Source organism: Apaloderma vittatum, unplaced genomic scaffold (assembly GCF_000703405.1).
Source record: "Apaloderma vittatum isolate BGI_N311 unplaced genomic scaffold, ASM70340v1 scaffold3947, whole genome shotgun sequence".
In the NCBI taxonomy this organism is placed as follows: Eukaryota; Metazoa; Chordata; class Aves; order Trogoniformes; family Trogonidae; genus Apaloderma; species Apaloderma vittatum.
In genome coordinates, this window is record NW_009727687.1 from 16,638 (window position 1) to 40,041 (window position 23,404).

The following is a 23,404-nucleotide window of genomic DNA, read 5'->3' on the forward strand; positions in this document are numbered from 1 at the left end:
AGATAGGAAGCAAAACTTTGAGAACAAAGTATTCATTCAGATTACCTTGAACATGTACCAGAAACATACACAAATACAACTCCTCCTGGCTACTGAATCACTAGAGACCTGAACTGAATATAATGAGTGTTAAAGGAATCTTCAACCTTGTCTGCTTTCCCACTTATAAAAAGTTCAAATTTGTAACTCCGATGTTAAGAGTTTTTTGAAGAACATCTGATAGATGCATGTCTGCATGAAGTCCATGGCAATGTATCAGTTCCATAATTTAGATCTCTATAACTGATGACATTACCTAATTGGTTTTATTTAAATGATACAAATGGGAGAGCTTTCAAGATAAGAGAATCTTATCTTATGACTTAGGCTGATGAAATAAAAAAATTAAATAATTCTTTTTTTGTACAGCTGATTTTTGTTGTCATTATGGGGTTTTTTGGTGGATTTTTTTGGCTGGCAAAGGCTAACAAGTTTTTATCAGCATTGCCCCCAAATCAAAAAAGCACTTCGGAGTTGTTTTTTTATTGTTCACTACTCCCTTATTCTCTACATCACAGGAAAGCGGCTGAGTGCCTGCCTCAGCTTCTGTGCAATCTGAAACAAAGAAACAGAACATATTTAGTATGTAGTAATTTTGCATCACGCAGGAGCAGGACTACAAGCTAAGAAATTAAATGAATTGTTCTCTCATTTTCTGAAAAACTGCAGTTTTTACTGCAGTAACACTGTTTACTGTAGGATTCTCAAAACATTACATTATAAAGACTTTTCTTCCCATATATACACTTCCTGCCTTGTTCGTTTTGTGCTTCCACTGCTCAGCTTGTGTTGAAGCAAGCATTGTAGGCAGAGCTGTCTTCTTGCTTATTAGGTTATCGAGCACTGCACTGCATAGGAGGGCTACAGGAACAAAGTCGGACTTTTCGTGAAGTCCATTTGCCTGCTGAAACAAGGGCACACGTCGGAACAGAGCTGCTGTGCTCTCCCCCACAGCTCCCATGGTAGCCAGCACCAACCTCCCATGTGAACACGGATCTGGTGCCTGTACTGGAAGAGAAACGACTGGTACAAGGAGACTGGTGATGCTGCAGCCAGAAGAATTGGGACAGACTGGACAAGAGACTGAAACAAGGTAAGGGGAAACCTATGCTTAACCCAATTGGATGTGCCGGAGAAATTGAGCAAGGTGACCTGATGGGGGACCCATGTTTCTCACCCCGTAAAGGTATCTCTGAAGCCCCACTGGCACATTCTACTGTTGTGAAGGGCAACCAGTTGCTTACACTGCTCCTTTAAGTGACAGAAGCCAGGTTCCAGCACACTCTAACTCACATGTTTTACCAGCATATCACATTAACTGGGCTTCCCACGTCACAAAGAACAAGGAACTACAGGAGAGAGTCCATCACAGGGCCACTAAGATGATGAGTGCAGCAGAGCATCTGCCCTGTGAACAAAGGCTGAGAGAGCTGGGACTGTTTAGCCTGGAGAAGAGGAGGCTGAGGGGGGGATCTCATCAATGCTTATAAATATCTAAAGTGTGGGTGTCAGGAAGAAGGGGCAGTCTCTTCTCAGTAGTGTCCAGTCAGAGGACAAAGGGCAGTCGTCACTAACTGCAAAACAGGAGGTTCAACCTAAACATAAGGAAATTCTTCTTCACTGTGAGGGCAACAGAGCACCACTGGAATAGGCTGCCCAAAGTCTTCTCTGGAAACTTTCAAAACCCGCCTGGACATGCTCCTGTGTGACCTACTGTAGGTGATCCTGCTCTGGCAGGGGGTTGGACTAGATGATCTTTTGAGGTCTCTTCCAACCCCTGACATTCTGTGGTTCTGTTCTTGTGTTTCATTTAAAAAAACCCACAAGGAATAAATGTTTAAGAACAATGTTAAATAACTAAGGTTGTAGCTCAAGTGCTCAGAGTTACCATATTACATACATTACACCACACCTTGTATACATCAGGCTTTAAATCACAGAAGTTTCCCTCCCTCTTCCCATTCTATGGGAGGGAAATTTCATTCCCCTGGTTTACTGTTGTATTCAGTGCAGCAGGTCTTACAGAATCATTTAGGTTGGAACTTAAAGATTGAGTCCAATCATTAACTTACCAATGCCAGGTCCACCACTAAAATGTCTCCACTACTTACTGCACATCACAGAACAAAAATTTTTTGTAAGCTTTTTACTGGCATTTGGGAAAAAATTAAGAAATCATGCTGACAACTATAATATTTCTCAACACAGTTTTTAGGTCTAATAGGACAGTTATGTACATAGGATAGTATCTATAGGAAAAGAATATTTTAACTCATTCTTCGGTTGTGGAGGTTTTTTCTGTTGTTTTGCAGTTTTGGTTGAGTTTTTGTTTGTTTGGTTTGGATTTTTACATATACAATTCTTTAAATACCTACTGTTTGGGAGAGGCTTGTACAAAAAGATGATCAAGTTCTGCGAGTATTTCTTAGAAAAGTAGCAGCACAGTACGTGCCAGGAAAATGGCACTGAAATGCTGTACCTTACCGTTTCATAGAACTGTGCCTGCTGCTCCAGATACAGACGAATGACACTGTTGTAGTCATAAATCCGGTTACTGTGGAAGTGATTCATCTCAGCTGCAATAAGACCCAGGAGGCAAATTATTTAAGAGAAGCATTCAAAATCAGGAAAAGCTTCACTCAGCTCAGGTTAGTTACTGTGCAACAAGCTTAGTGGCCAGCCCAGCTGCCGCAGTTATTGTTCTCGTGCTTCCACAACCTGTTTTGCCTGCAGCACTCAAGTTCGGCTGGAACAGTCTGTAGAAGTCGTAGGGTGCCAATTACTCACTGCTAAAATACAGACGCTTCCTGGACAAAGCTGGGCTCTTGTTACAATACTCAGGTGTACAAAGATTTGATAAAGAACATGAGCAGAATTTTCTCCCACTGAGGTAACTGCTCTTTTCTGAAGCTTTGCCAGCAGAATTTGGCTATGACATTCAAATTTCCATGGGTATAGATATCAAGTTATAACCCACAGCTGTACATATTTAGCTCAGAAAACAGAGATACGACCGGTACTTTTTGACCCATTCTTGACTGAGGCTGTTTCAGCAGAAACCTGAGAAACAGCATTACTGAATCCATAACATCTTTAACCATTTTCTGCATCTCTTGCCAGATCACAGCTCATGGCTGAAATAAAAATTTAAATATATAGAGGGAAAAGAAATACTCTAGATTGTAAAAGTCATCCTAGAGGTCCTTTTCACGATTACCACTTACACAGCACAGTCCCTTTGTATCATCACAACCAGAAAGGACGGTGTGGGGAGCTTTCTTAGAGAAATTTGTTTGGTTTGTTGTTCTTTTTGTTTGTTTCTAAATTGCATTTCCAAACCCTGTTATTTTTTTTGTGATAGCAATATGAGAGTTGAAAGAAAACAGCAGGCAAAATAACTGAAAACTTACGAAAATCTAAGCAGATTACAAAAAAAGCCCACAAACCCCAAACAAAACCACAACCCCACAAACCACACCTAGCTCTTATTATTATTTCCGGTAGAACAAAGATTCTCTTTCAAAGTTTGTTACTTAAGAGATGTCCTTCAGAGGTCTACAGCATTGCCACTTAGCCCAAAATTTGGGTTACCTTGTAGTGCATAAGCCATCGTGCTCACACGTTTCACCATGTTCTGTTTGTCTTGTGGTGTTATTTTACTGGTTGCAACTAATTTATCACTTTCCTTCACTCTTTCTATCGCTCCCTGTAGAAATCAAATGCAGAAAGATTAAAAAAGAGTAGTGAACTTAAATGTCTTCATAGTCATTTAAAATGCCACTGGCCACATTTTGAGCTTGCCTACTGAACAGGTACACATACAGGCAATGGCCAATTCTGCCATCCCACATGTTCACCTGAAGTTTGTTATTTCACTCTGTTGCTTCAGGGGTACTAACAGCTTGCAAAAAGTGACTTCACACACAGGCTTTAGCACAGTCACCAAGAAATTGAGTTTGGTAAAGGCAGTAACGCACAAGGATATACAGAAAGGACAAAAAAAGACCAAGTTTCAAAATATGGCTGACCAACACTACACAAAAGCCTCAAACTATCACATGCCTGCAGAACCTTATTTGCACATTATTCAAGAGAAACTATTTTCCAAAAGACCACAACTCATTGTAATGTATAACTTTTGATTCAGGAAAATCTTTGTGTTGCATAAACAACAAACATAAAAGAAATGCCTCCCCCTTCACAATGTATTTGTGCCAAACAACACTGAAGAGAGTCTATTTACACGTCTCTTGGCAGTAGGCTTGTTTTGAATTTTAAAAACATTTCTTTTCCTTTTATGGTATTTTTCCCCAAGGTTTCTGTGGGATGAGAGACCGTAAGTGTCCTGAAGAAAGAATACATAATCTGATATGCTTTTATCTTTGTTGCTCTCAGAAGTATCTTCTTGTTTTATTCATTTAACACTTCAAATAGTAAAGAAATAAAATAATACTTGTGTACTTGTTTAATACTTCAAAATTTTTAGTTTCCTGAAGTATGTTACAGCAGGCACATGAACATAAGGAAAACAAAAACCAAGGCAGACTATTCAACACTAGACACAATGTTTAAATTTATTGTTTTATTTTTTGACGTTTTTCATATTGCAGAGAACAAAGTGGCGGTTCTTTGTTGCTGGTGTTTTGTTTTTTCCACCTCCCCCAGAAACAAGTTAGCCCTAGTCTCTTTTTTTAATATTTAAGCAGCTTCTAGGCAGTTTGTGACTAGTTATCACACATAAGCTAGCCATGTAAACATACAGAAGTTTTCCTACAGTTCTAGTATGGTTTAGCATCAACCACCATGTAAGACTGAAATACTATAAATTTACACTATTGCTATTCACAACACTGGGACATGAAGCTAACCTGAAAAAAACCATGAAGCTTCTAGTGCTCTACTACAGCAGAAATTAATTATATTCTCCAATTTTGAAACAAGTTCTAGCTTCCCTGTCCTTTTAAGTACTTTTTATTTTAAAAATCAACACATCAGTTTCATGGAAACTTCTGTGTTCACGGAAACTGAGGCCAGGCTGCTGCACACATGCAGTGACCACGCCACCACTTCTGTTGCTGCAGATGTTCCTACTGCCCAACTCTTAAAACGAAAGTCCCCTCACATACCTTATGAGCTCCTATGATGTCAGGGAAGCAACCAAGAAATCCCTTATATTCATGATTTGTTTCCATCAAAAAGTGAAGGTCTTTCTTCGGCTAAGAAACAAAGTGTAAGTATTAGTAAAAGCACCTGTGGCATATTACATCACAGAAAAACTGATGTCAAAAAAGGATGAGGGGGGAAAATAGAAGGAACGAGTAGAAAAAACCCAACTCAACAAATTTTACTGGTTGTTGACAGCTTTTCGTACTTAAAAAGGTCCTTTTTAAAACACACACTCTTTGGAGTAAGGCACCAAGAACCAGCAAGCAGGTGCCTCTGTTTTGTTTTACTCAACACTAGCTTATGAAGTGAGGAGTTTTGCCTCAAATTTTCACTGGAGTTACCAGTGCCATCTCATTACATATACTGATAGGAACATGCACAAGGGAATCTCCTTAGTTACTGACTTGGAAAGCTATTTTAAGAACTTTCAGACCTGAGATCAAAAGGTTCTGCATTTTGGAGACTTCAGGCTTCATATGCTAAACATCAATTTATGACTTGAATACTGACACCAGTCAGGATTTATTTAAGCTAGATTTTTACTGAAGCAAACAACTGTATGTCAAGACAATGAAAAGCAGCAAGATCTGGATCCTTCATACAACTGGGGAATGTAGGGGGAAAGCAGAAACTCTATCCTTGATTAAATCTCATTCCTTTGTATCACTAATGAAGACAGCTCACTGATACCAGAAAACAAACACACTTAAAAAAGGAACAATTTTAGTATTTTAAAAATCAGAATGTTAGCTTTCTGATCCACCCATCCCACCACATCCCACCTAAGTTGACATAGAGTAGAATAAAAGATTGAAGAGCATTTAGAAGTATTACTAGTAATTTTCATTTAACTAGTCTGTAGCACTAACAGTTACGTTTTAACAGAAAAAAGTCAGGAGCGATCTGAGAAGGTGGTATGTTTTTACATACTACACCAACGATTCATAATACTCCTACCTGATCTGCTACAAGACTGGCGATTTCTTCATAGGTTTTTCCTGCTTCTGTTATTGCTCCATTAAGATCAGATTCTCCTAAAAGTAAACAGTGTTCAAATTACAGCAAGTCAATTACAGCAACAAACCTGCCTGGTAGAATGAGGAGGGTAGCACTAGAAGACAAACTAACAAAGCTGAAGAGACACCTGCTGTATTGATTTTTTAAAAAATTATTTTCATACCTGATAAGTAAATTCTCCACGATGCGCTACAGAGCACCGATGCTCACCCTAAGCTCTCCGGCAGTCCTGGACCATAACTGTTGGAAGGTCAGAGAAGCAGAAGGAGGCCCAACTAACTTTTTACCTTGCCAACAAGTATTCTGACCCTTTAGGAAGCTCTTGGATAATATTTTCAAATTCTGTAAGGATCACTGCTTTTGAGAGAGAGTTTCTAACTTTCATCATCATCATCGTATGAAATAGATCAAAGGGGCTCAGAAACTACACTTAAAAATAGAGACATCACCACACAGCCTAAGCTAGACAACACCACAAGTGCTCATAACACTGTATCACCAGCGGGACATGGCTACGCGGAACAAAGATGGAAACAAGCCTTACATTCTTGGGTTATTTTTCACGCAACTTCACCTTCCCAGAACACCACAGGGGTTTTTTTTCCATCCTTTTTAGCTTGTCCAAATCACGTAGTCAACAGTATGGAAAGCAGTAGAGAAAGGGGAAGGTATAATTTGCAGATATTGAATTTTAATTTGAGAAAAATATTATTTTTCTCATCCTTTCAGACATGTTGTGATGTTAGGCAGCAGTTATTCTTTCACAAACATTTTAGTTTTATTCTATAGACATTGATCAGTGGCTTAACTGAAAATTACCAAACACTGATTTAATTAATGATTAATTTTAACATTAAAGTACCTTCTTTTATTACAACATAAGGTCTAATCTATATTAGGCATTTATTAGATAGGATTCCTTGATTTTCAGCTTGTCTTAAAAGAAACAAGGTAATGACTGAATGTTGCTTCAGTTCTATCAATCGATTCTGTCCATTAGACTGGTTTCATAAAATAAAAAGGCTTGAGGGAAAGCTACTGATGCTAAGAATTAGTAAGTCTAGCAGCACAAACACTGCTAAAGAAGTACTTATTTTTCTCCTGTTTTGAGCTTGTCCTGATAAAATAAAAATATAACCAGCATGAAATCCCATTGCAAGATCTAAGAGATACATAATTCAGAAGATTTTTTTTTTTTATTGTTTTACAGTGTGAAAATATCAGGCAGATCAATTTCATTATTTCAGGTAGACTTAATTTCATTATTTCAGAATTCCCCATGCCTGCTCAGAAGTAACCTTGAAATAACTGCTGCTTAGGCAACTGACTTCTAGATTTTTGGGACAAAACATGATGTGACTTTAGAGTCAGAAGCCAGGTTGGTCAAGATCTTGCTGTTTATTTCATAATGCCATAAAAGTTGATGACTTTTCCTATCCGAGCAAAGAGTATGTATATTTCAATAGAAAGAGAACTCAAAGGACCTTCCTAGACTGGAGTATCAAAGAACCTACAGAAACCTTCCCAACACCTACCCTCTTTCATTTGGGGGCAGCAGGGCACAAAGCCAGCATGTTCAAGGGACAGGGTGCATGAAAACCTTCTACTACTAGCAGAGACATTTACACTCTTCCAGAAATAGGGCTAAGGGACAGTGTATGTCAAAAATTGTTCCAGACAGTGGATGCCAACATTAGACAGGTGCACTAGTGGTAGAAGAATACCTGCAGCTCCTCAGGCCGCATTCTTTTCTTCTACAATCTCTTTGTCAGGTAGTGCCAGGGCAGCCTTGAAGAGCCAGATTTAATCTCTCCCCTGCAGCACTCTCTAAGTCCTAATACATGTTATGAGCAGTGTCACATCACACTCAGCCAGTCACTCCCTACACCAGGCTACCTTGCCAGAGGTATTGCACGCAACCCACCTGCTTACCCATCAGAGCAACTCGAATTCCAGCAGCAGATTCCTCCCAATCACTGTTGTCAGTGTGGCTTTTGGTCAGTTATATTTACTTGAACAGGGCTGAGTTTCTAGCATTCTTGGCTTCTGAACCAATGGGAAACATTCTGTGATTCAGCGAAGCTGGGAACAGGCTTCTTGAGTCAAGCTATGGAAGCTGAGCTGGGTCCCAGCATGAAGACCCACCAGGATGTCAGGGGTTCTTTAATCAATGGAAAATAGAAAGCCCTACATGCTGCTGACATTTAAAAAGGAATTAGGGCAGCGTGCATTACATATATCCCCAGGAGAAATAGAGAAGGCTTAAAAGCATTGACTAAAAGCAATTGTAAAAAAACCAGTTAGAATTGCCAATAATATTCTACAGGTATTTTAACCCAACTACGAAGAGAAACTGCTGTTTTTATTGATTTACAGGCCTGTATGCTGTCGTAGGGAGATAAAGGAAGATGTAAAACTACGAGAAGTCTTTTGGATATGTTTAGCAGTTCAACTGCTTGGTAAATGCCAGTGATTTTCACCTCTGAGGCAATGCTCCAGGCATACTGAGGGAACCAGTATGCCGTAAGGCTTTACTGGGGCAGCAGAATTTTTTTGGTCAAGAAATGTTTTTGGTTTGTTTGTTTTACTTTCAAAGCATGCTTTAACAGAATCCAGGAGTAAGACAAAGGTCAAGTTTGATGTACTAGAAAACTACTTGTAGCAAAACTTTTCTTGACAAGTACACCTCAGACTGACAATGTTCAGCACACAAGTGCCTTGGAAGGCAAGATGTGCCCACTACTAGGCTGCCTAACAAAATTCCTGAAGGGTGATACAGGATTAGGAGATCTCACTCTGATTGAATGGCATACCACAGCCATTCATGGTTTCTTAATATAGCAGGGAGACGTGCCCAGATTTGGTGCCGCAGAAGAGAAGCCACGCTATTTAAGGCTGCGTTAACCTAAGAGCATCGTATGATGCAATAAGACAGGCAAGGGAGTGCCAGGCTGCAAGACATTTCCAGGCACATTCTGGAACTGTGCAATATGCAGTTCTGGACCAGGGTCATACTTTCAAAGCATGTGGTATTAAAACCAATCAGAGAGTGAACAGGCCCACGGCCAAGCTAAATGAGAACCTCTCAGTGTGTCCTTAATAGTTTAAAAGGTACCCTTGCCTCCACAAATACTAGAGCCACATTCTTAATATACACTGTGGCTTGCAACTGATTGATAAGGCTCATCCTGCAACACAGGAAAAAGAAGCTTGAGTGAGGCAGATTAACAAGTGCACCTTGCTTGGTGCAATCTTAATTTTAGACTGGAAATGAGAAGAAAAGGCAGTAGACATTCACCACACATAATAAAGCTCTGCAGAGTAAGCAGGCCGTATTGATGAAACAGGTAAAGACTTGTCCCATCCTGACTTTTTTTTCAAAACAAAAAAGAAAAAGGAGAAAAAAAAAAAGGAGAAAAAATTCACAGGAGTATCCCAGAGAAAGAGAACTCAATAAGCTCCCTCTTGTTTATGAGGAAATATTTTCCAGTTACCTGGAAAACAGCAGAATAACTTAACACCCCAAAGCAGGATTTTAACTTTGGCCTAAAGGCCACATTTTAAGAGAAGTCTGAGCAATTCATGCCCTCCTTTTCCCTCCCACAACTTTCCTACCTAACATGATAGGCTCTATTTTAGGGCTCTTGAAGGAGAAGGAAAGGTGAAGGACCAGAAAACGCTACAGTTGCCAACCCTCCAGCCCACATAACGGTATACAAAATCTTGTAGTAAGTTTTCCAACCTCATGTGGAGTTGCTGTTTCATGAACCAAGCCACAGAATAGTTCCATGACAGGTATCTGCAAGGCTGCATTTTCTCCCCTTTCTTTGATAAAACAAGAAATGCTATAGCATGCTTTGTCAGTCAGGCCAGTGACCAGATTATGTATTAAAGAGATCAAGGTAAACACCACCACCACCCCACCACGTGATTATACAGTGAGAGAAAAAGAAAATTGCAGACTAGAATATACAATGCCACAATACACGCAGGGAAATAAATTCTTAGCATTTTTTCCAGAATCATGTTTAACATCTAAAGCTCAAAGAGGAAAATACTAAGATCTTTGGAAAAAAGATATAGTACAATGTAATTAAAATATATTTTGTAAAGTACAAATGAAGCTATAGAAGTACCTTGGTATCCGCTAGTGCTGAAGACCAGTGCCAGGCTCTGCAAGGCTTTTCCTATCTTCTGGTATTCCTTGGGTAGTGCTTAAAGCAGGAAAATTATGGGGAAAGGAGGGAAACAAAAGCAAAAACCCACAAGGGTAAGTGAGACTATGCCTGCAACATTTCCAGAACATGATAGATGCAAAACCAACTAGGCTTTACATTGCCTCTAAAGAAGCATTTACAATCTTACCCCCTCCCCTGCTACACACATTCCAAAACTGGATAAAGCAATTGCAATCTGGATTCTTGAAAGCCAAACACAGCTGGGGAAACAGTGTGAGACTGCTATTCAAAAAAAAAAAAAATCAAAACCCCAAATCTCAATGCACTCCTAGCTCTGTCCTCCTATACATAGCCTCTGTACACAGAAAGATTTTTTGTTTTTCCCCTCATCAGCCAACTTTATCCTCTTGGCGGGGAGAAGTGCTGCAGTGGTATGTAGAACAGATCTTATTAATATTTTAAGAGGCGATTATAATACCTAAATAATCCTCAAATCACGGATTTTTTTTATTTAAAGGTACTAGAATCCGAGATTATCTAGGGATAAACACTGATGCTAGCATGTGAATTATAATATTTTTTATCATTTTAATGATCTATTTTATTTAAAACATATGCATAAATTGCTTCTTCACAATGAAGTCAATAAGCTGTGATCAATGAGCGCGCTCATTATTAACACTTTGAATATCACCACTCCAGAGGCCTAAAAAACAAACTGAAAATTGAAAGCAACTTTTGACAGCCTACCTACGTTACGAGAAAAACAACTTTAAGTAGATGTGCTTTTATTCTCAAATATTTATATTCAGAGAGTACCCTGTCCAGGTAAATAGTATGTTTTTAGTTGCTCTAGCATTCCACACATTCTGTTTTCACAGAGGAACCCCTTTGTGTGGTGACAAAAAAGAAACCACAACAAAACACATATCCCCCACAGTGCATAATCTTATTAATTATTTTTGATCAAGTTCTTGTCCAAAAGTTAGATTATTTATGACAACTGGTATTTGTTACAAAACGGGTACTGGTCAGGGTACTGGAGTTCTGTTACCTGTCATTAACTTGTTAATGAATCCCCACTGGAAACTTCAGTGAAGAACACTGGGTTTCTTTTCACTTGCTTTTAAGAAGTTTCCACTCTCAGTCATTTTAAATATTGTAGAATGGAATGCACGTAACTATTACTCAGGAAGTACCAGAAATACTTCTGGCTAGGAGTTGGGAATAGAGCTGACAGGGCACTTAAAACCTAAGAGACTAAGGAAATTCTTCAGTTTTGCACGTACTAATTTACCAGTCTCCTTTCTCTATTCCGTATGAATGTCTGGGAAGTTAAAGTTTTCAACACATTCACATCCGACTTACTATGTTTATGTCAAGTCATTAACAGCTCTAAGTATTAGAAGAGTCATTCCATACCTAAAGCACGAGTGCCATAATTTCAGGGAGGTTTTAGCAGTGAACAAAATACTGAATTTCTAATGTAAGCACAAGTCACAGCCATCCCTTAATTATGGTGGTTTTGATAACTGTTCCTTCTAACTGCAAAACAATGTTATTTTTCTAGTCTCATTGCTCCTTGCCCTGCCCTCTGCTTCCCCCTGGCATAATTTCTTGGTGAAATGAGACCTATATAACTTCAGAGCTGTGTCCTATTTTTGACTAGCACAAGGGTTCAGTGCTGTGTAGAAGGAAACCCTCTTACGTAGTGTGGGGAAACATAAATAACCTAAAGTTCACAGCCTACAGATACTAAGGTCCACTAAGTAACCACTACCAGAGGAGACCAGGCTTCTGTACTTCCCATTCCCTCTGGTCAGCCCCAGATACTCAAGTGGGGAACAGAAAGCAGCAGAGGTAACTCAGGAGATGTACTTACTCCCAAGCCTGGGCACAATGTTTTTGCAGGAGGTAAAAACAGGAAAGAAAAGGAAAAGGGGAGGAGAAAGAAAGAAAGAAATGTAGGAGATTTCTGTGATGGGTCTTTGGACACCAGACACTACAGACTGCCCTGAAGTGTTTCTTATTATAATCCTCAGCTGTAGTACCTGCTTCCTTTCAATAGCTGCCTTGTGGTGGCCACAAACACTGAACACTGCTGTGGCCTAGGAAATTAGAGCCCAGGCAGAGTCATAGGGACTTGGTGTGAAGTTCTGCAACCCTAAATATCTGTGGGAAGGAAGAGACAAGATAGGAGAAAAAGAATTGGGCTAACGATTAAGTTAAAATCAAGTTGTTGCTTCTTTTCTTTTTTTAAATTCATTTAATCCTTAAATCATTCCTCCTGGCATGCAAGAATCCTAAAGAAGGGGTTAATAAAATATGATCATTTATGTTTTCATCAAATAGGCAGGTCTACTTTGCCCATGTCATCAAAATATAGATAAATGACAAATACATGAGAAGAGGTCCAACAAGGACTTAAACTGGATTACTGGAATTATTTAACTTTTAATATTTTAAAACCTATGGGCAGGGATCAGATATTTCAGGGAAAGAAAAAACAGCTACCCAAAACCATGAACAGAAAACTTGCGCAATTTATACTCTCAGACACTGAAAGCAGCTAGAACGCCACACAACTCTTAAAATTAAAGGAAATCCTAAATTATCCTGAGATGTGCCTTGAATTGCGAACAACAAAAGAAAAGCAACACAGAAATGACTGCTGAGTTCAGAAGGGACACTTACGCCCTGTACACCTTTTCCAGTGCTCTTGTCCCACTGTCAGCAGCTCTTTAACTCCATCATCCATTGCTTTGGTGAACCTACCCACTGCATCACATTTCTGTTCTCTGCGGCATTGGAAAAAAAAACAAAACACCACAACACAAAAAAAGGGAAAAAAAAGGCAGTTTAACAGATGCGTTACAACAATTTTAAACACAATACTAAAATGTTTAGAAGTGTCAACTACATCTTAAAAAAATTATCAGAGAAATAACTGAATTCCTTGAAATCTCTGCCATTTCACAGAATCACAGACCTCAAGCCCAGCCTATGTACCAACACCAGCACATCAGCCAGACCAGGGCACTAAGTGCCACATCCAGCCTCTCCTTAAACACCCCCAGGGACGGTGACTCCACCACTGCCCTGGGCAGTGCATCCCAATGCCTGAGCACCCTGTCCGTGAGGAAGGGCTTCCTGAGATCCAACCTAAATGTTCCCTGATGCAGTTTTAGGCCGTGCCCACTCGTCCTGTCACTAGTTGCCCAAGAGAAGACACATGCAAATTTTAAAAAATTTTAAAATTTAGATACAGGCATTTTTCATTCTATTTTTCCCTATCTGTTAAACACGTAGTACTGGACTATCATTTTTAATATCGTTAGTTACCTTCACAACAAAAAAGCCTACTAGCTAAATATCCTCCCCAATGAGATCAACAGAAAAGCAAAATCTGATCTGAGGGAAATGCAACCCTAGGGCACTTCACACCAATAGAAGGACCCCAGATTGACAGAAAATCAGATATTAGAGTAACAGAAGCAGTAAAATTCATATAACAATGAACAAATAGATAGAAAATAATTGTTACAGATTACTTTTATTACAGTCTAAAATACATGAATAAAATTTAATATAGTAGTTCTTCTAGGGAAATATATATATATGCATAATTTTATCTTATACTGACAATACCCTTGTCTTCAGTTGTGCTAGGAAGAATATCAGCAATGCTCAGAGGAGAATTCTGAATTAGTATTTGCCTTTTTATCCCTCTTTAAGCATGTTTTCATGCAGCTGTCAAAGCTTTCACTAACATAGCCCTGTGTACACAGCAAGGCTCTGTGTACCGTACAAAATAAAACTCGACGTGTACTTTCTAATTTTCAATGAGAATTAGTCAAACTGCATCGGATCATAAAAATGCTCAATCAAAGCCTGTATGAGACAGCTCTCACAGCAAGGCAACCCTAAGCAACTCCTCAGAGCCACAGTAGCAGCTCCAGCTGTGGCTCGACCACCTAGAGGCTCCCACTTCCCCACTGGCACCTCCTTCCTCCTTCCAAGAGGCCCTTGTTTTACTCCCATGTTCCCACTAGCAAACCATCCTTTGATTTTCTGTACTTCACACTTTACGGTATCATAGCCACAGCAGGTCACAAACCAGCACAGGGTTACCACCCTTTGATCAAAACCAGGATGGACCCAGGACTGCCAAAATCACTTCAGTAAAGTGTCTTTTCAGCGAAGAGCCTAAGAACTATCGAATGAGCTAGTCTGTCCACTTAGAGGAGTAATGGCTTTCCAGACTGTGCTCACACAAGCTTTTTAGCAGCACCCTGACATGTTCCCAGGCACTGGAACACTGTGTGGCCGTCTGAGGCTCACTGTAGGTGGTTACAGCCCATCCTCCAATGCTTAGACACAGGTCCTCAGAACAACCTCGGGCTGCCAGCCCCAGCCCAGGAGCCAGTACCTTCTGGTGGCATTTTCCCTGGAGGCTGCTTGCTTGTCCTCATCCTGTTTGGAGACAAACAGTTTAGCAGACCATATGCTGGTCATTCCCTGCCAGGGTTCTGCATGTAGCACAGACCTGCTCTCTCTCATGCACCCTGTGTACAAAATCCTCCTTCTGGTTCAGCCGTTCAGCTTTTATACCAAGGGGATATATATAAAACAAATCACTTAATCAAATTTGAAATCCTCATGTTCAAAGTAAAAGCAACCTAAACCAGCTATTATGTACATCTTAACATGCACTGTATCACCTGGACGAAGCCTACACTGGACTATTTCCAAGCGTACGTACCCTACTTCTACTGAGTTTATCCACAACATCAAACACAAAACATTGTTCAAGTTTCTAGGTTCTACAACAGCAAAAAAAAAAAAAAAAAGCATGTCATGCACACTAATCTTCTAAGAAAAATGTTTCAGCCTAAAGGAGTGAACTAAAGGCTGCAGGGTAAACCCAGTCTTTCACTCTATGAAACCCAAAGGTCTACCACCAGAAGAACTATACATTTAAAAGTGTATGTATATATAACATATACATAAAATATATTTGCACTTCCCCATTGCAGAGGATACCACAAAAATGTAGTAATCCATTTAAAATGAAATTTGGTAATTTAAATCACTTTTTTTTTTTTTTTATAGCTTTCAATGAATTCCAGATATTAGAATCATGCTGCATGCCCATGAAGTACTTACACATATCAGCGTTTGACAGAGCTTGTTTTCCTTGTGGTCCACCTACAGTTATCCTAAGCTACTTGGTAAGTCTAGTATGCTTTGGAACTGTTTACAATTGAAGTATTAAATATCAAAATAGACTTCCAAAGCGCTACAAAGCAAAACTTGATAGGATCTGCTAGTACTCTCTCTCATCAACTAGTTTTGCATAAATACGTTCAGGATCAGTATTCAGCCACTGAAGTTGAAGAGACATTACATGCAGTACCACTAACTTTCGGAGTGGCTGTATTCCAGCAATTCTTCAGCTCTGCCTTGATGATTACTTCTTCAAATCTACGCACATATGTACACACTTACTATTCTAGTTTTCTATTAGCTCACTATCTGTTGTATATCCACATGCATAATGTCCATGCAAAAAAGCAACCACCTTACATTTCTACCATGTCCAAGTCAGGAGCTTCTGGTTCCATTGTAGAAAAGATTAGGACTCCTACAGTTTCATCTTTTTCTGCCTTCCGCTTTCCAGTTTTCCACTCCTTAAGAAGAAAAAAAAAAAAAATAAAAAAAATTACTAAGCTTGACCACCACTGTTCGTGCATCTTTAAGGACATAAGCAGAGAATGAAATATTTAGGAGAACTATTAAGTAATAGACCTTTAAAATAAAAGTTTTGGTGGGACTAAGGTTTCTTGAAGCTTCCCCCACTTCTCTTGTGCTCTTTGTTTTCTAGATTCTGGGGGTCACAGACCCTTCTTGAGTATTACTGAAACACAGTGTAAGAGCCATTATATTCAGCTGTCTCTACACACGTGATAGTGCTGATAATCAGAAGCAACCCAAGATCAGACAATTACACAGTTGCCATGCTAAGCTCTCAGTGGGAACAGATCAAAAGGTTAAAAATTCCATACATATTGCAACATCTGTTCTGTCTATATCAGTCTATACCTTAGATACTAAGAACTGCTGACTATAGAGAATTCTCCACCAGTCATCCAAATAGCACTTCATTAGGGTTGCTAGTTACTATGTTATTAAAAACTTCTACTCATAGGATCACAGAATAATTCTGGTTACAAGTGACCTCAGAAGGTTTCTAGTCCAACCTCCTACTCAAATAGGGATGGCTGTGACCCTAGTTACTCATGATTTTATCCAGTTTTTAAAGCCTCCAAGGACGACTTACTTTTTCAGCAAAAGCTATGTATATTTAGCTGCATGACTATCTTGAGCAGAAAGCAGCTGAGTTTTTCTGTTTAGTAGGTAACCAAATCAGTAACAGAGCTGGAGATCAGCCATCAAGAAACCATTATTTACTGAAGGTGAAGATATCAAAACGTCTTTAAACAGCGTAAGAAAATGCTGGAGGGGAGCATGGGAATAAACAGGGACTGGTTATATCAGGTAAGGCTGCAGCATAATGCTATTACAACCCATTCCAACTAAAAGCTGCATTTTTGAGAGGGGCTTGTTTTTAATTATAATACAGAATTAGACACATCTTACATCTGCTACAAAGTATCTTCTGTTAGTAAGCAGTGCCAGTCAGAGGACCGCAGTGATCAGTTAGTCCAAGGGAGACAAAGGGGGACAACAGCCAAAAATATTGTTATATGAGTTCCTCTTCTGCCGGAGGACACAAGCGGTCCTTAAAAGACTGGCAACAAAGCTACTTTAGAGAGCCCGTGTCTGTGGGAACGGCAGAATAGCATTTCATGCAAGAAACTTTATACCTCGTTTTGATCAATCAACTAAGTTCGGTTTTCAGCTCATCACTACTGCCCACAGGGGGGCAGACAAATGAGGAGGCTAGTCGAGTATTACTCGAAGGGGAATGGTGCGGGGCAGGGGGAGCAATTCCTCAATCTCAAGTCTGTGGGAACTTTGATCTCCTACCTTCTCATCTCGGAAATTGAGAAATTGCTGGAAAACTTCACTTTCTGAGACAACAGGATGGCGGCACATCCTCGTCATCCAAGCTTGCAGCCTCTCCATCCGCATTTTGATAAATTCTTCTTCAAAGCGCCCTGTAACAACAGTAATTCTTACAGTTCTACTCTGGTATCCTCAGCTTGCCTTTCTTTTTTTCCCCTCCTTTTTAAAAAATTAAAACAGACCCTGTAATTGATCTGATGAGTTATTAACCATTTAATGAGTTAGAATTTACAAGAAAGAAACATGCTGACAAATCAGAACAACCTGAGATTACGGTATACTGGTTACTGACCAAGACTACTCCTCTTTCAAAGATAGCGGGGAAATACAAAAACCCCCATAATACTCACCCAAAAGTCAAATTTTTCTTGGGGGGAAAAAAAAATAATAAACTTCCGGATCAAAAAATAAGGTGTTCAGAGACCCAAGAGAGAAGCCAGGCTTGGAATACAGACATTTTCCTGGTACAGTCTAGTAAATCCTTAGTCACTGTAATGCTCAAAAACACTGGAGAAAAAGGAACTACTTACTTTCAAAGTTGTCATGTCCTAACTAACAAAATTTTTGAAATTGGACTGCTCAGATATGAAAAGCAGATTTAAAAAAAGCAATACCTCCCATTAACATATTTCTATATAGGTAAATGAATGTGCTAGGGAAAAAAACTCAAAAAAAAATCACAAACACACGTATAAACCAGTTAGAATACATACATACAAGACTAATAGATTTTTTTTTTTAGGAGAAAAGTGGTTTTAACACAAACTACTTTACTAGCCCGTTCCTTCCTTTTTTTTTTTTAAACAGTAATGCATCATCCCTGCGTATTTACAAGAAGCCTTTACTTTTAGCACAGACTGTGTTTTCTTTTGAATTGTTTCCAACATAAAAAATGCACGATGCCAGACTTCCAAGGCATACGGCAAATAAGATGCATTTGAAAGGAATGAGATTCCCTCAGCTATCAACTCTTCTAATTTTCATAGCAGTGCACATGACAAACCTTGAACACATGTCCTCCTTCAATATAATTCTACTGTATGTTTACTATGGCAGCAGCTTCACAAGGTTGAGTTGTGTTTTTTTTAAACTGCAAATATGGAAACTTGCAAGAGTGGCAGGCAAAGAACACAACTAGTGAAAAATAAAGTTTGGGTATGGCTACATTTCCTGCAAATTAGGAAGAAAAAAATTAAATAAATCAACTACTATAGAAAAGGCCTTACATAAGCTGAAGTAATAGCCTGTTCCACCATTAATCTGTACTAAAATCTCTGCAACATTCCTGCCAGTGTACAGAAGGCAAGGCAACAGGCACACCTGGAAGTTACGTGCTGGTCATCAGGCGTATGAGCACCAGCAAATCATGACCCTGAGCAAAGTCAGCCTATAAGTGAAGAGTCTTGCTTTGCCAAGACCAATGGACAGAAATACTTTTCTTGACAGTCTTCAGAAGTAAGCCTCCTAAATACAATGAAAAATAGGCACCATTTTTTCAGAGTTTCCTGTCTTTCAAAAGGAGTTGAAGAGAGGTATGGTTTGTTAGGGGGTTTTTGTGTGTTTGGTTTTTCTCCACACGAGACAAGTTATTCTCTCCCCCAGACTCCAGAAGACTGAAATCCACAAGTAAGGTTTAAGTGCGGTGCCAAACTCTTGAGTCTTTTAAAATAGTTACAATAAAATCTAGAGATCCTGTCAGGTCTTCTGGTTTCATTTTAGTCCACATGCACATGTTTAAGCAAAAATACTGGTGAATTCCGAGTATGAGAATAAGGGGAGGAAGTCACTTCTTCACTTTCCAGTTTCCTTGGCATTTACCCGAGCACCTACATCCATGCTTAGCTTTCTTTAAACGTAGCAGAGCTGCTGCATTTTCAGTGATGCCCACAGCCACATAGCTGGCGACATGCTGGCTTTTGTATGCTTGTTTTTGACTGGTTAGCTGAAAGGCTGTATAAATATCTCACCAGAAAACACACAAGCGGAAATAAGCAGAAGTAATACATTTTCTTCCTATACAGGTGTGTAATTCTTTTCTTCATATGCAGCACAGCACATATGAAGCACAGCACAAAGGAAGCCAGAAACTACTGAAAATGCACAGGCATTGCCATATTCAACTGCAATGACTGAATTCAGGAGCATTTAAAGGATCCAATCCCACTTTCCTGAAGTCAGAACAAAGGACTTCCATAAGCTTCAGAGAGCTTGGTCAAGCTGAACTGATATCAAGCCAGAGCAGAACGTTAACACAAATGAAAAATGCTTTCTAAACTAAGTGTGAAATTGAGCAACAAAAGAAACAGCTGCAACATTTTACTTGTGAGACAAAGTCACCAATTTGTCAGTGGATGCTCCCTTTCCTTCAGGAGCTTTGCTTCAAAACCACAACACAACATATTTACAATCAAATGCAAAAGATAAAGATACCACCACCCCCTGCCAACACACCACAATGGAAAACCCTTAAAAAAAAATTTCTCCGGACAATCAGCAAATACAGAATCTAAGTAGTTATCTCTTCTCTCCAATAACAAATATTCTCTTCAGTAATAACTAGGGCTTAGTTTGGTTTTCATTATTTTTGTTTAAGACCACTGAAATAGATAAGTGAACTGAGTTCTGAAATGATGCTCTTAGTGCTGATATTTTATTATCAACAGAGACAGGGAACTGCTTGAGAGAGTCCAGCGCAGAGCCACAAAGATGATAAAGGGAGTGGAGCATCTCCCTGATGAGGAAAGGCTGAAGGAGCTGGGTCTCCTCAGCTTGGAGAAGAGGAGGCCGACGGGTAACCTCATTAATGTTTATAAATATGTCAGGGGGGAGTGTCAGGACGGAGCCAGGCTCTTGTCAGTGATGTCCAATGACAGGACAAGGGGCAATGGAACAAGCTGGAACACAGGAGGTTCCACAAAAATATTAGGAAAAACTTTTTCCCTGTGAGGGTGACAGAGCACTGGCACAGGCTGCCCAGGGAGGTTGTGGAGTCTCCTTCTCTGGAGACATTCAAAACCCGTCTGGACACGTTCCTGACACTCTCAGTGTGACCTACTCTCAGTGATCCTGCTCTGGAAGGGGGGCTGGACTAGATGACCTTTTGAGGTCCCTTCCAACCCCTGACATTCTGTGATTCTGTGAATAAGCTATCACAACTCATCATAAATTTTAAATGGTGAAAGGCTGAGGTTTTTGATACCTTCTTTACAAACCAGTGGGAAAAACAAACAGCAAGAAATAACGGAACCTTGTAAAAAAAATTTCTCCTTATTCCCAGTTGTGAATTCATGGCATGGGAAATTACCTGTTACTTGCTTGTCTGGAAGAGATGGGATTGGAATGGCTAATCCAAATTTAACCAGGAGACGCTCATACAACCAGTCAAAGTGCTTGTATCTGTGGTTGACAGACCGATTAGTGTTCTGGAAGAGAAACACAACTCTGAATTTTGGCAGGCATCTACAGGTAGGAACACGAAACAAGTGTGACCATAATAGTAAATACGTGGAATGTAAATAAAACTTATGATTTAGAGGCTTGAATCTGTAATGACAGCAAACTCACTCCTGGGGGGGTGGGGGGGGGGTGGCGGAGAGTAAGACATCTACCACTTAATTTTAGAACCCTGTTACCAAGTTACACAAACTATTACTTTTACATACAAGTGACCCATATTTGTGCGAAAGATCCCATTTCAGACACACTTACAGTGCAGGTAAGCTGATATTCAATGTAGCTCTTGAGACCGTACATTTTCGAACCTTTTTTGGGATCTGCCACCACACAGTCAAATGTAGAGGTAGGATAAACCCACATTGGGCCATAATCACCAATCTGCAAGAAATTGCAAATATTACCTTTAAGTACATCATGTTGTACCAGCTGCAAACAAGGAGACAAATACTTACTCTCTTCACTTGAAAGTTTCCATTGATTTCAGTGAGAGCTTGATAGTCAGAAAATAGAGGGGTTTCTTATAACCAGAGATGATAGACTACATTTGTGTTTATCTTGCTCTGTATTTTATATTTTCTTCCCAAGTAGCAGAGTAGTGAATTCTAGGGACTGCTACTTCAACCACATTTCACTAGAACAGCACACATCTAGAAAAATTCGTTGTTTAGATCAGAAGATGACCTGAGCATCGTGACTGAATGTTGCAAACCTTTATGAACGTAGCTCCTACATATCAGATAATTAGTTATCTAGATAGTTATGTAAATGTATTTGCTCTGCTTCCCAACCCCCAAAAGGCTTATTTTTATGATCACAAGTAATGCAGATCCAGCATGAGAAAGAAGTACTGAAAAAAATATTTATTTTTTTTAAAGTAGGTCAGCACACTTAGAAGAGTTAAGATTGGACTCTGAAAAATCCCTCAATGATACATGTCTCTGAAATACAGTCTACCACAACGTCATAATACATAAATGGTACACAGTTTTATTATGACAGTTCTATTTCCAATTATATGTTTAGTATCAGTTTTTTCTGACTCAAACATATATAGCAACCCTGAGGCTAAAAGTTGAGTTGGGGAAAAATGAAAGGGTGGGAGGATTAAACCACACACACAAAAAAAGCCAACATAAAAACCCACAAACAAACCACACCACCCACACACAAGAACTACACACAGGTCTCCAACTTACAATTATGGGAATTTTGTCTTTGGGTTTTGCTAGTTGCTTTGCCAACAGATACTGTTCCATTCCAGGTTTTGCAAATCCAGGAAATCTAACAATAAAACAGAGTGATAAGTTTATTCTGAATTATCTGCCACTATAGGAAAAATCCCTTAATACTTCTCAAGCACAAAAAAGAATTGACATGAATTACTCAACCAACAATATGCCCTGAAAAAGCAAAAAAATTGTAGCTACTGACCTGTGCGATACAGGCCCCTTCTTACAAGGCAAAGCAGCTATCTGTTCTCTGCAACCCAGGGCAAACTAACAGGAGGAGGTAAAGCAATACCTGCCACTCCCCCTCAGTCCACCCTCCCTGGAAACGCACAAGCACTTCACACACATTGTCCTACCGTTTCAGATTTTAAAAATCCAATCATCTGAAAGAACAAACTGCAGATTTATCAAGTGCTTCTAAAAATGAGTTACGTTAAATAATTTATGCACCAATTAGAAAGAAAACCACAAACAAAAAAGTTGCTGTAATGTTCTTAAGGTCAGTGTAAAAGGTTTTAGAAAAACCAAATGGTGGATCTCTTTCTAATTAAGAAGAATCTACTGCGTCCTTCCAGAAACACAAGGAGTGAAGCAGGACTTACTTCACAGACAAATAACACTCTTAAATAAAATACGTTTACACTGGTTATACTAAATTGCTTTGCAACAAGTAGATGCCACTACAATGAAAACGTATGGTTGCAAAGACAAAGTCTCTGCTGATGAACTAAATCAACTGCCTCTGTATGACTGGTTGTTAATTTTAGTTACCTGCCCAAGGAGAGCATTATTCTACAAACCCTTTCCAATCTGCTTTTATCCACTTAAAGATTAACATACAGTGACTTCTCAGAGTAACAGTAGCTTTGGAATAAAAACGAAGTTGCAACAAGAGGTAATGCTAACTCTGACAAGCTTTATGCTATTGCAGGATTTTTATCTAAAACATCAAGCTTTCTGTGGCTCAAGAATCAACCTACGTGATGCACAGACGCATGAGAGCAGAACCTTTCCCCACTCCTAGCATCTCAGATTGCTCACAAACTCTGGAGCAGCACGTCTCATGAGTCTCACTGTATGGACAAGCCATCCATCACCTTTCATTTCCACTTAGCACACACAGTGTTCAAGATAGTTAAGTTTTATTAAAAAAACGGGTCCAGAAGCTCAGAACTTGCAAAAAAATGTCATTTGCCTATGTAATGCCTCCAAAAGCTGTACAGGTTTTGT

At 39.4% G+C, this 23,404-nt stretch overlaps 1 protein-coding gene across 1 annotated transcript in view; it reads right to left on the bottom strand.

Moving 5' to 3' along the window:
- Window positions 1–443: 443 nt before the first annotated feature.
- Window positions 444–23,404, bottom strand: part of SNX9 (sorting nexin 9) — a 40,907-nt gene continuing 17,946 nt past the window's right edge. The window contains exons 6-17 of the mRNA XM_009873749.1: window positions 22,142–22,226; window positions 21,198–21,323; window positions 20,794–20,911; window positions 17,451–17,581; window positions 15,987–16,090; window positions 13,095–13,198; window positions 10,359–10,436; window positions 6,163–6,239; window positions 5,166–5,255; window positions 3,631–3,745; window positions 2,524–2,615; window positions 444–594 (exon numbers count right to left, since the gene is read on the bottom strand). Of these exons, the coding sequence (XP_009872051.1) occupies window positions 547–594; window positions 2,524–2,615; window positions 3,631–3,745; window positions 5,166–5,255; window positions 6,163–6,239; window positions 10,359–10,436; window positions 13,095–13,198; window positions 15,987–16,090; window positions 17,451–17,581; window positions 20,794–20,911; window positions 21,198–21,323; window positions 22,142–22,226 (1,168 nt within the window). The 3' untranslated portion in view covers window positions 444–546. The remainder of the gene's footprint in view (window positions 595–2,523; window positions 2,616–3,630; window positions 3,746–5,165; window positions 5,256–6,162; window positions 6,240–10,358; window positions 10,437–13,094; window positions 13,199–15,986; window positions 16,091–17,450; window positions 17,582–20,793; window positions 20,912–21,197; window positions 21,324–22,141; window positions 22,227–23,404) is intronic.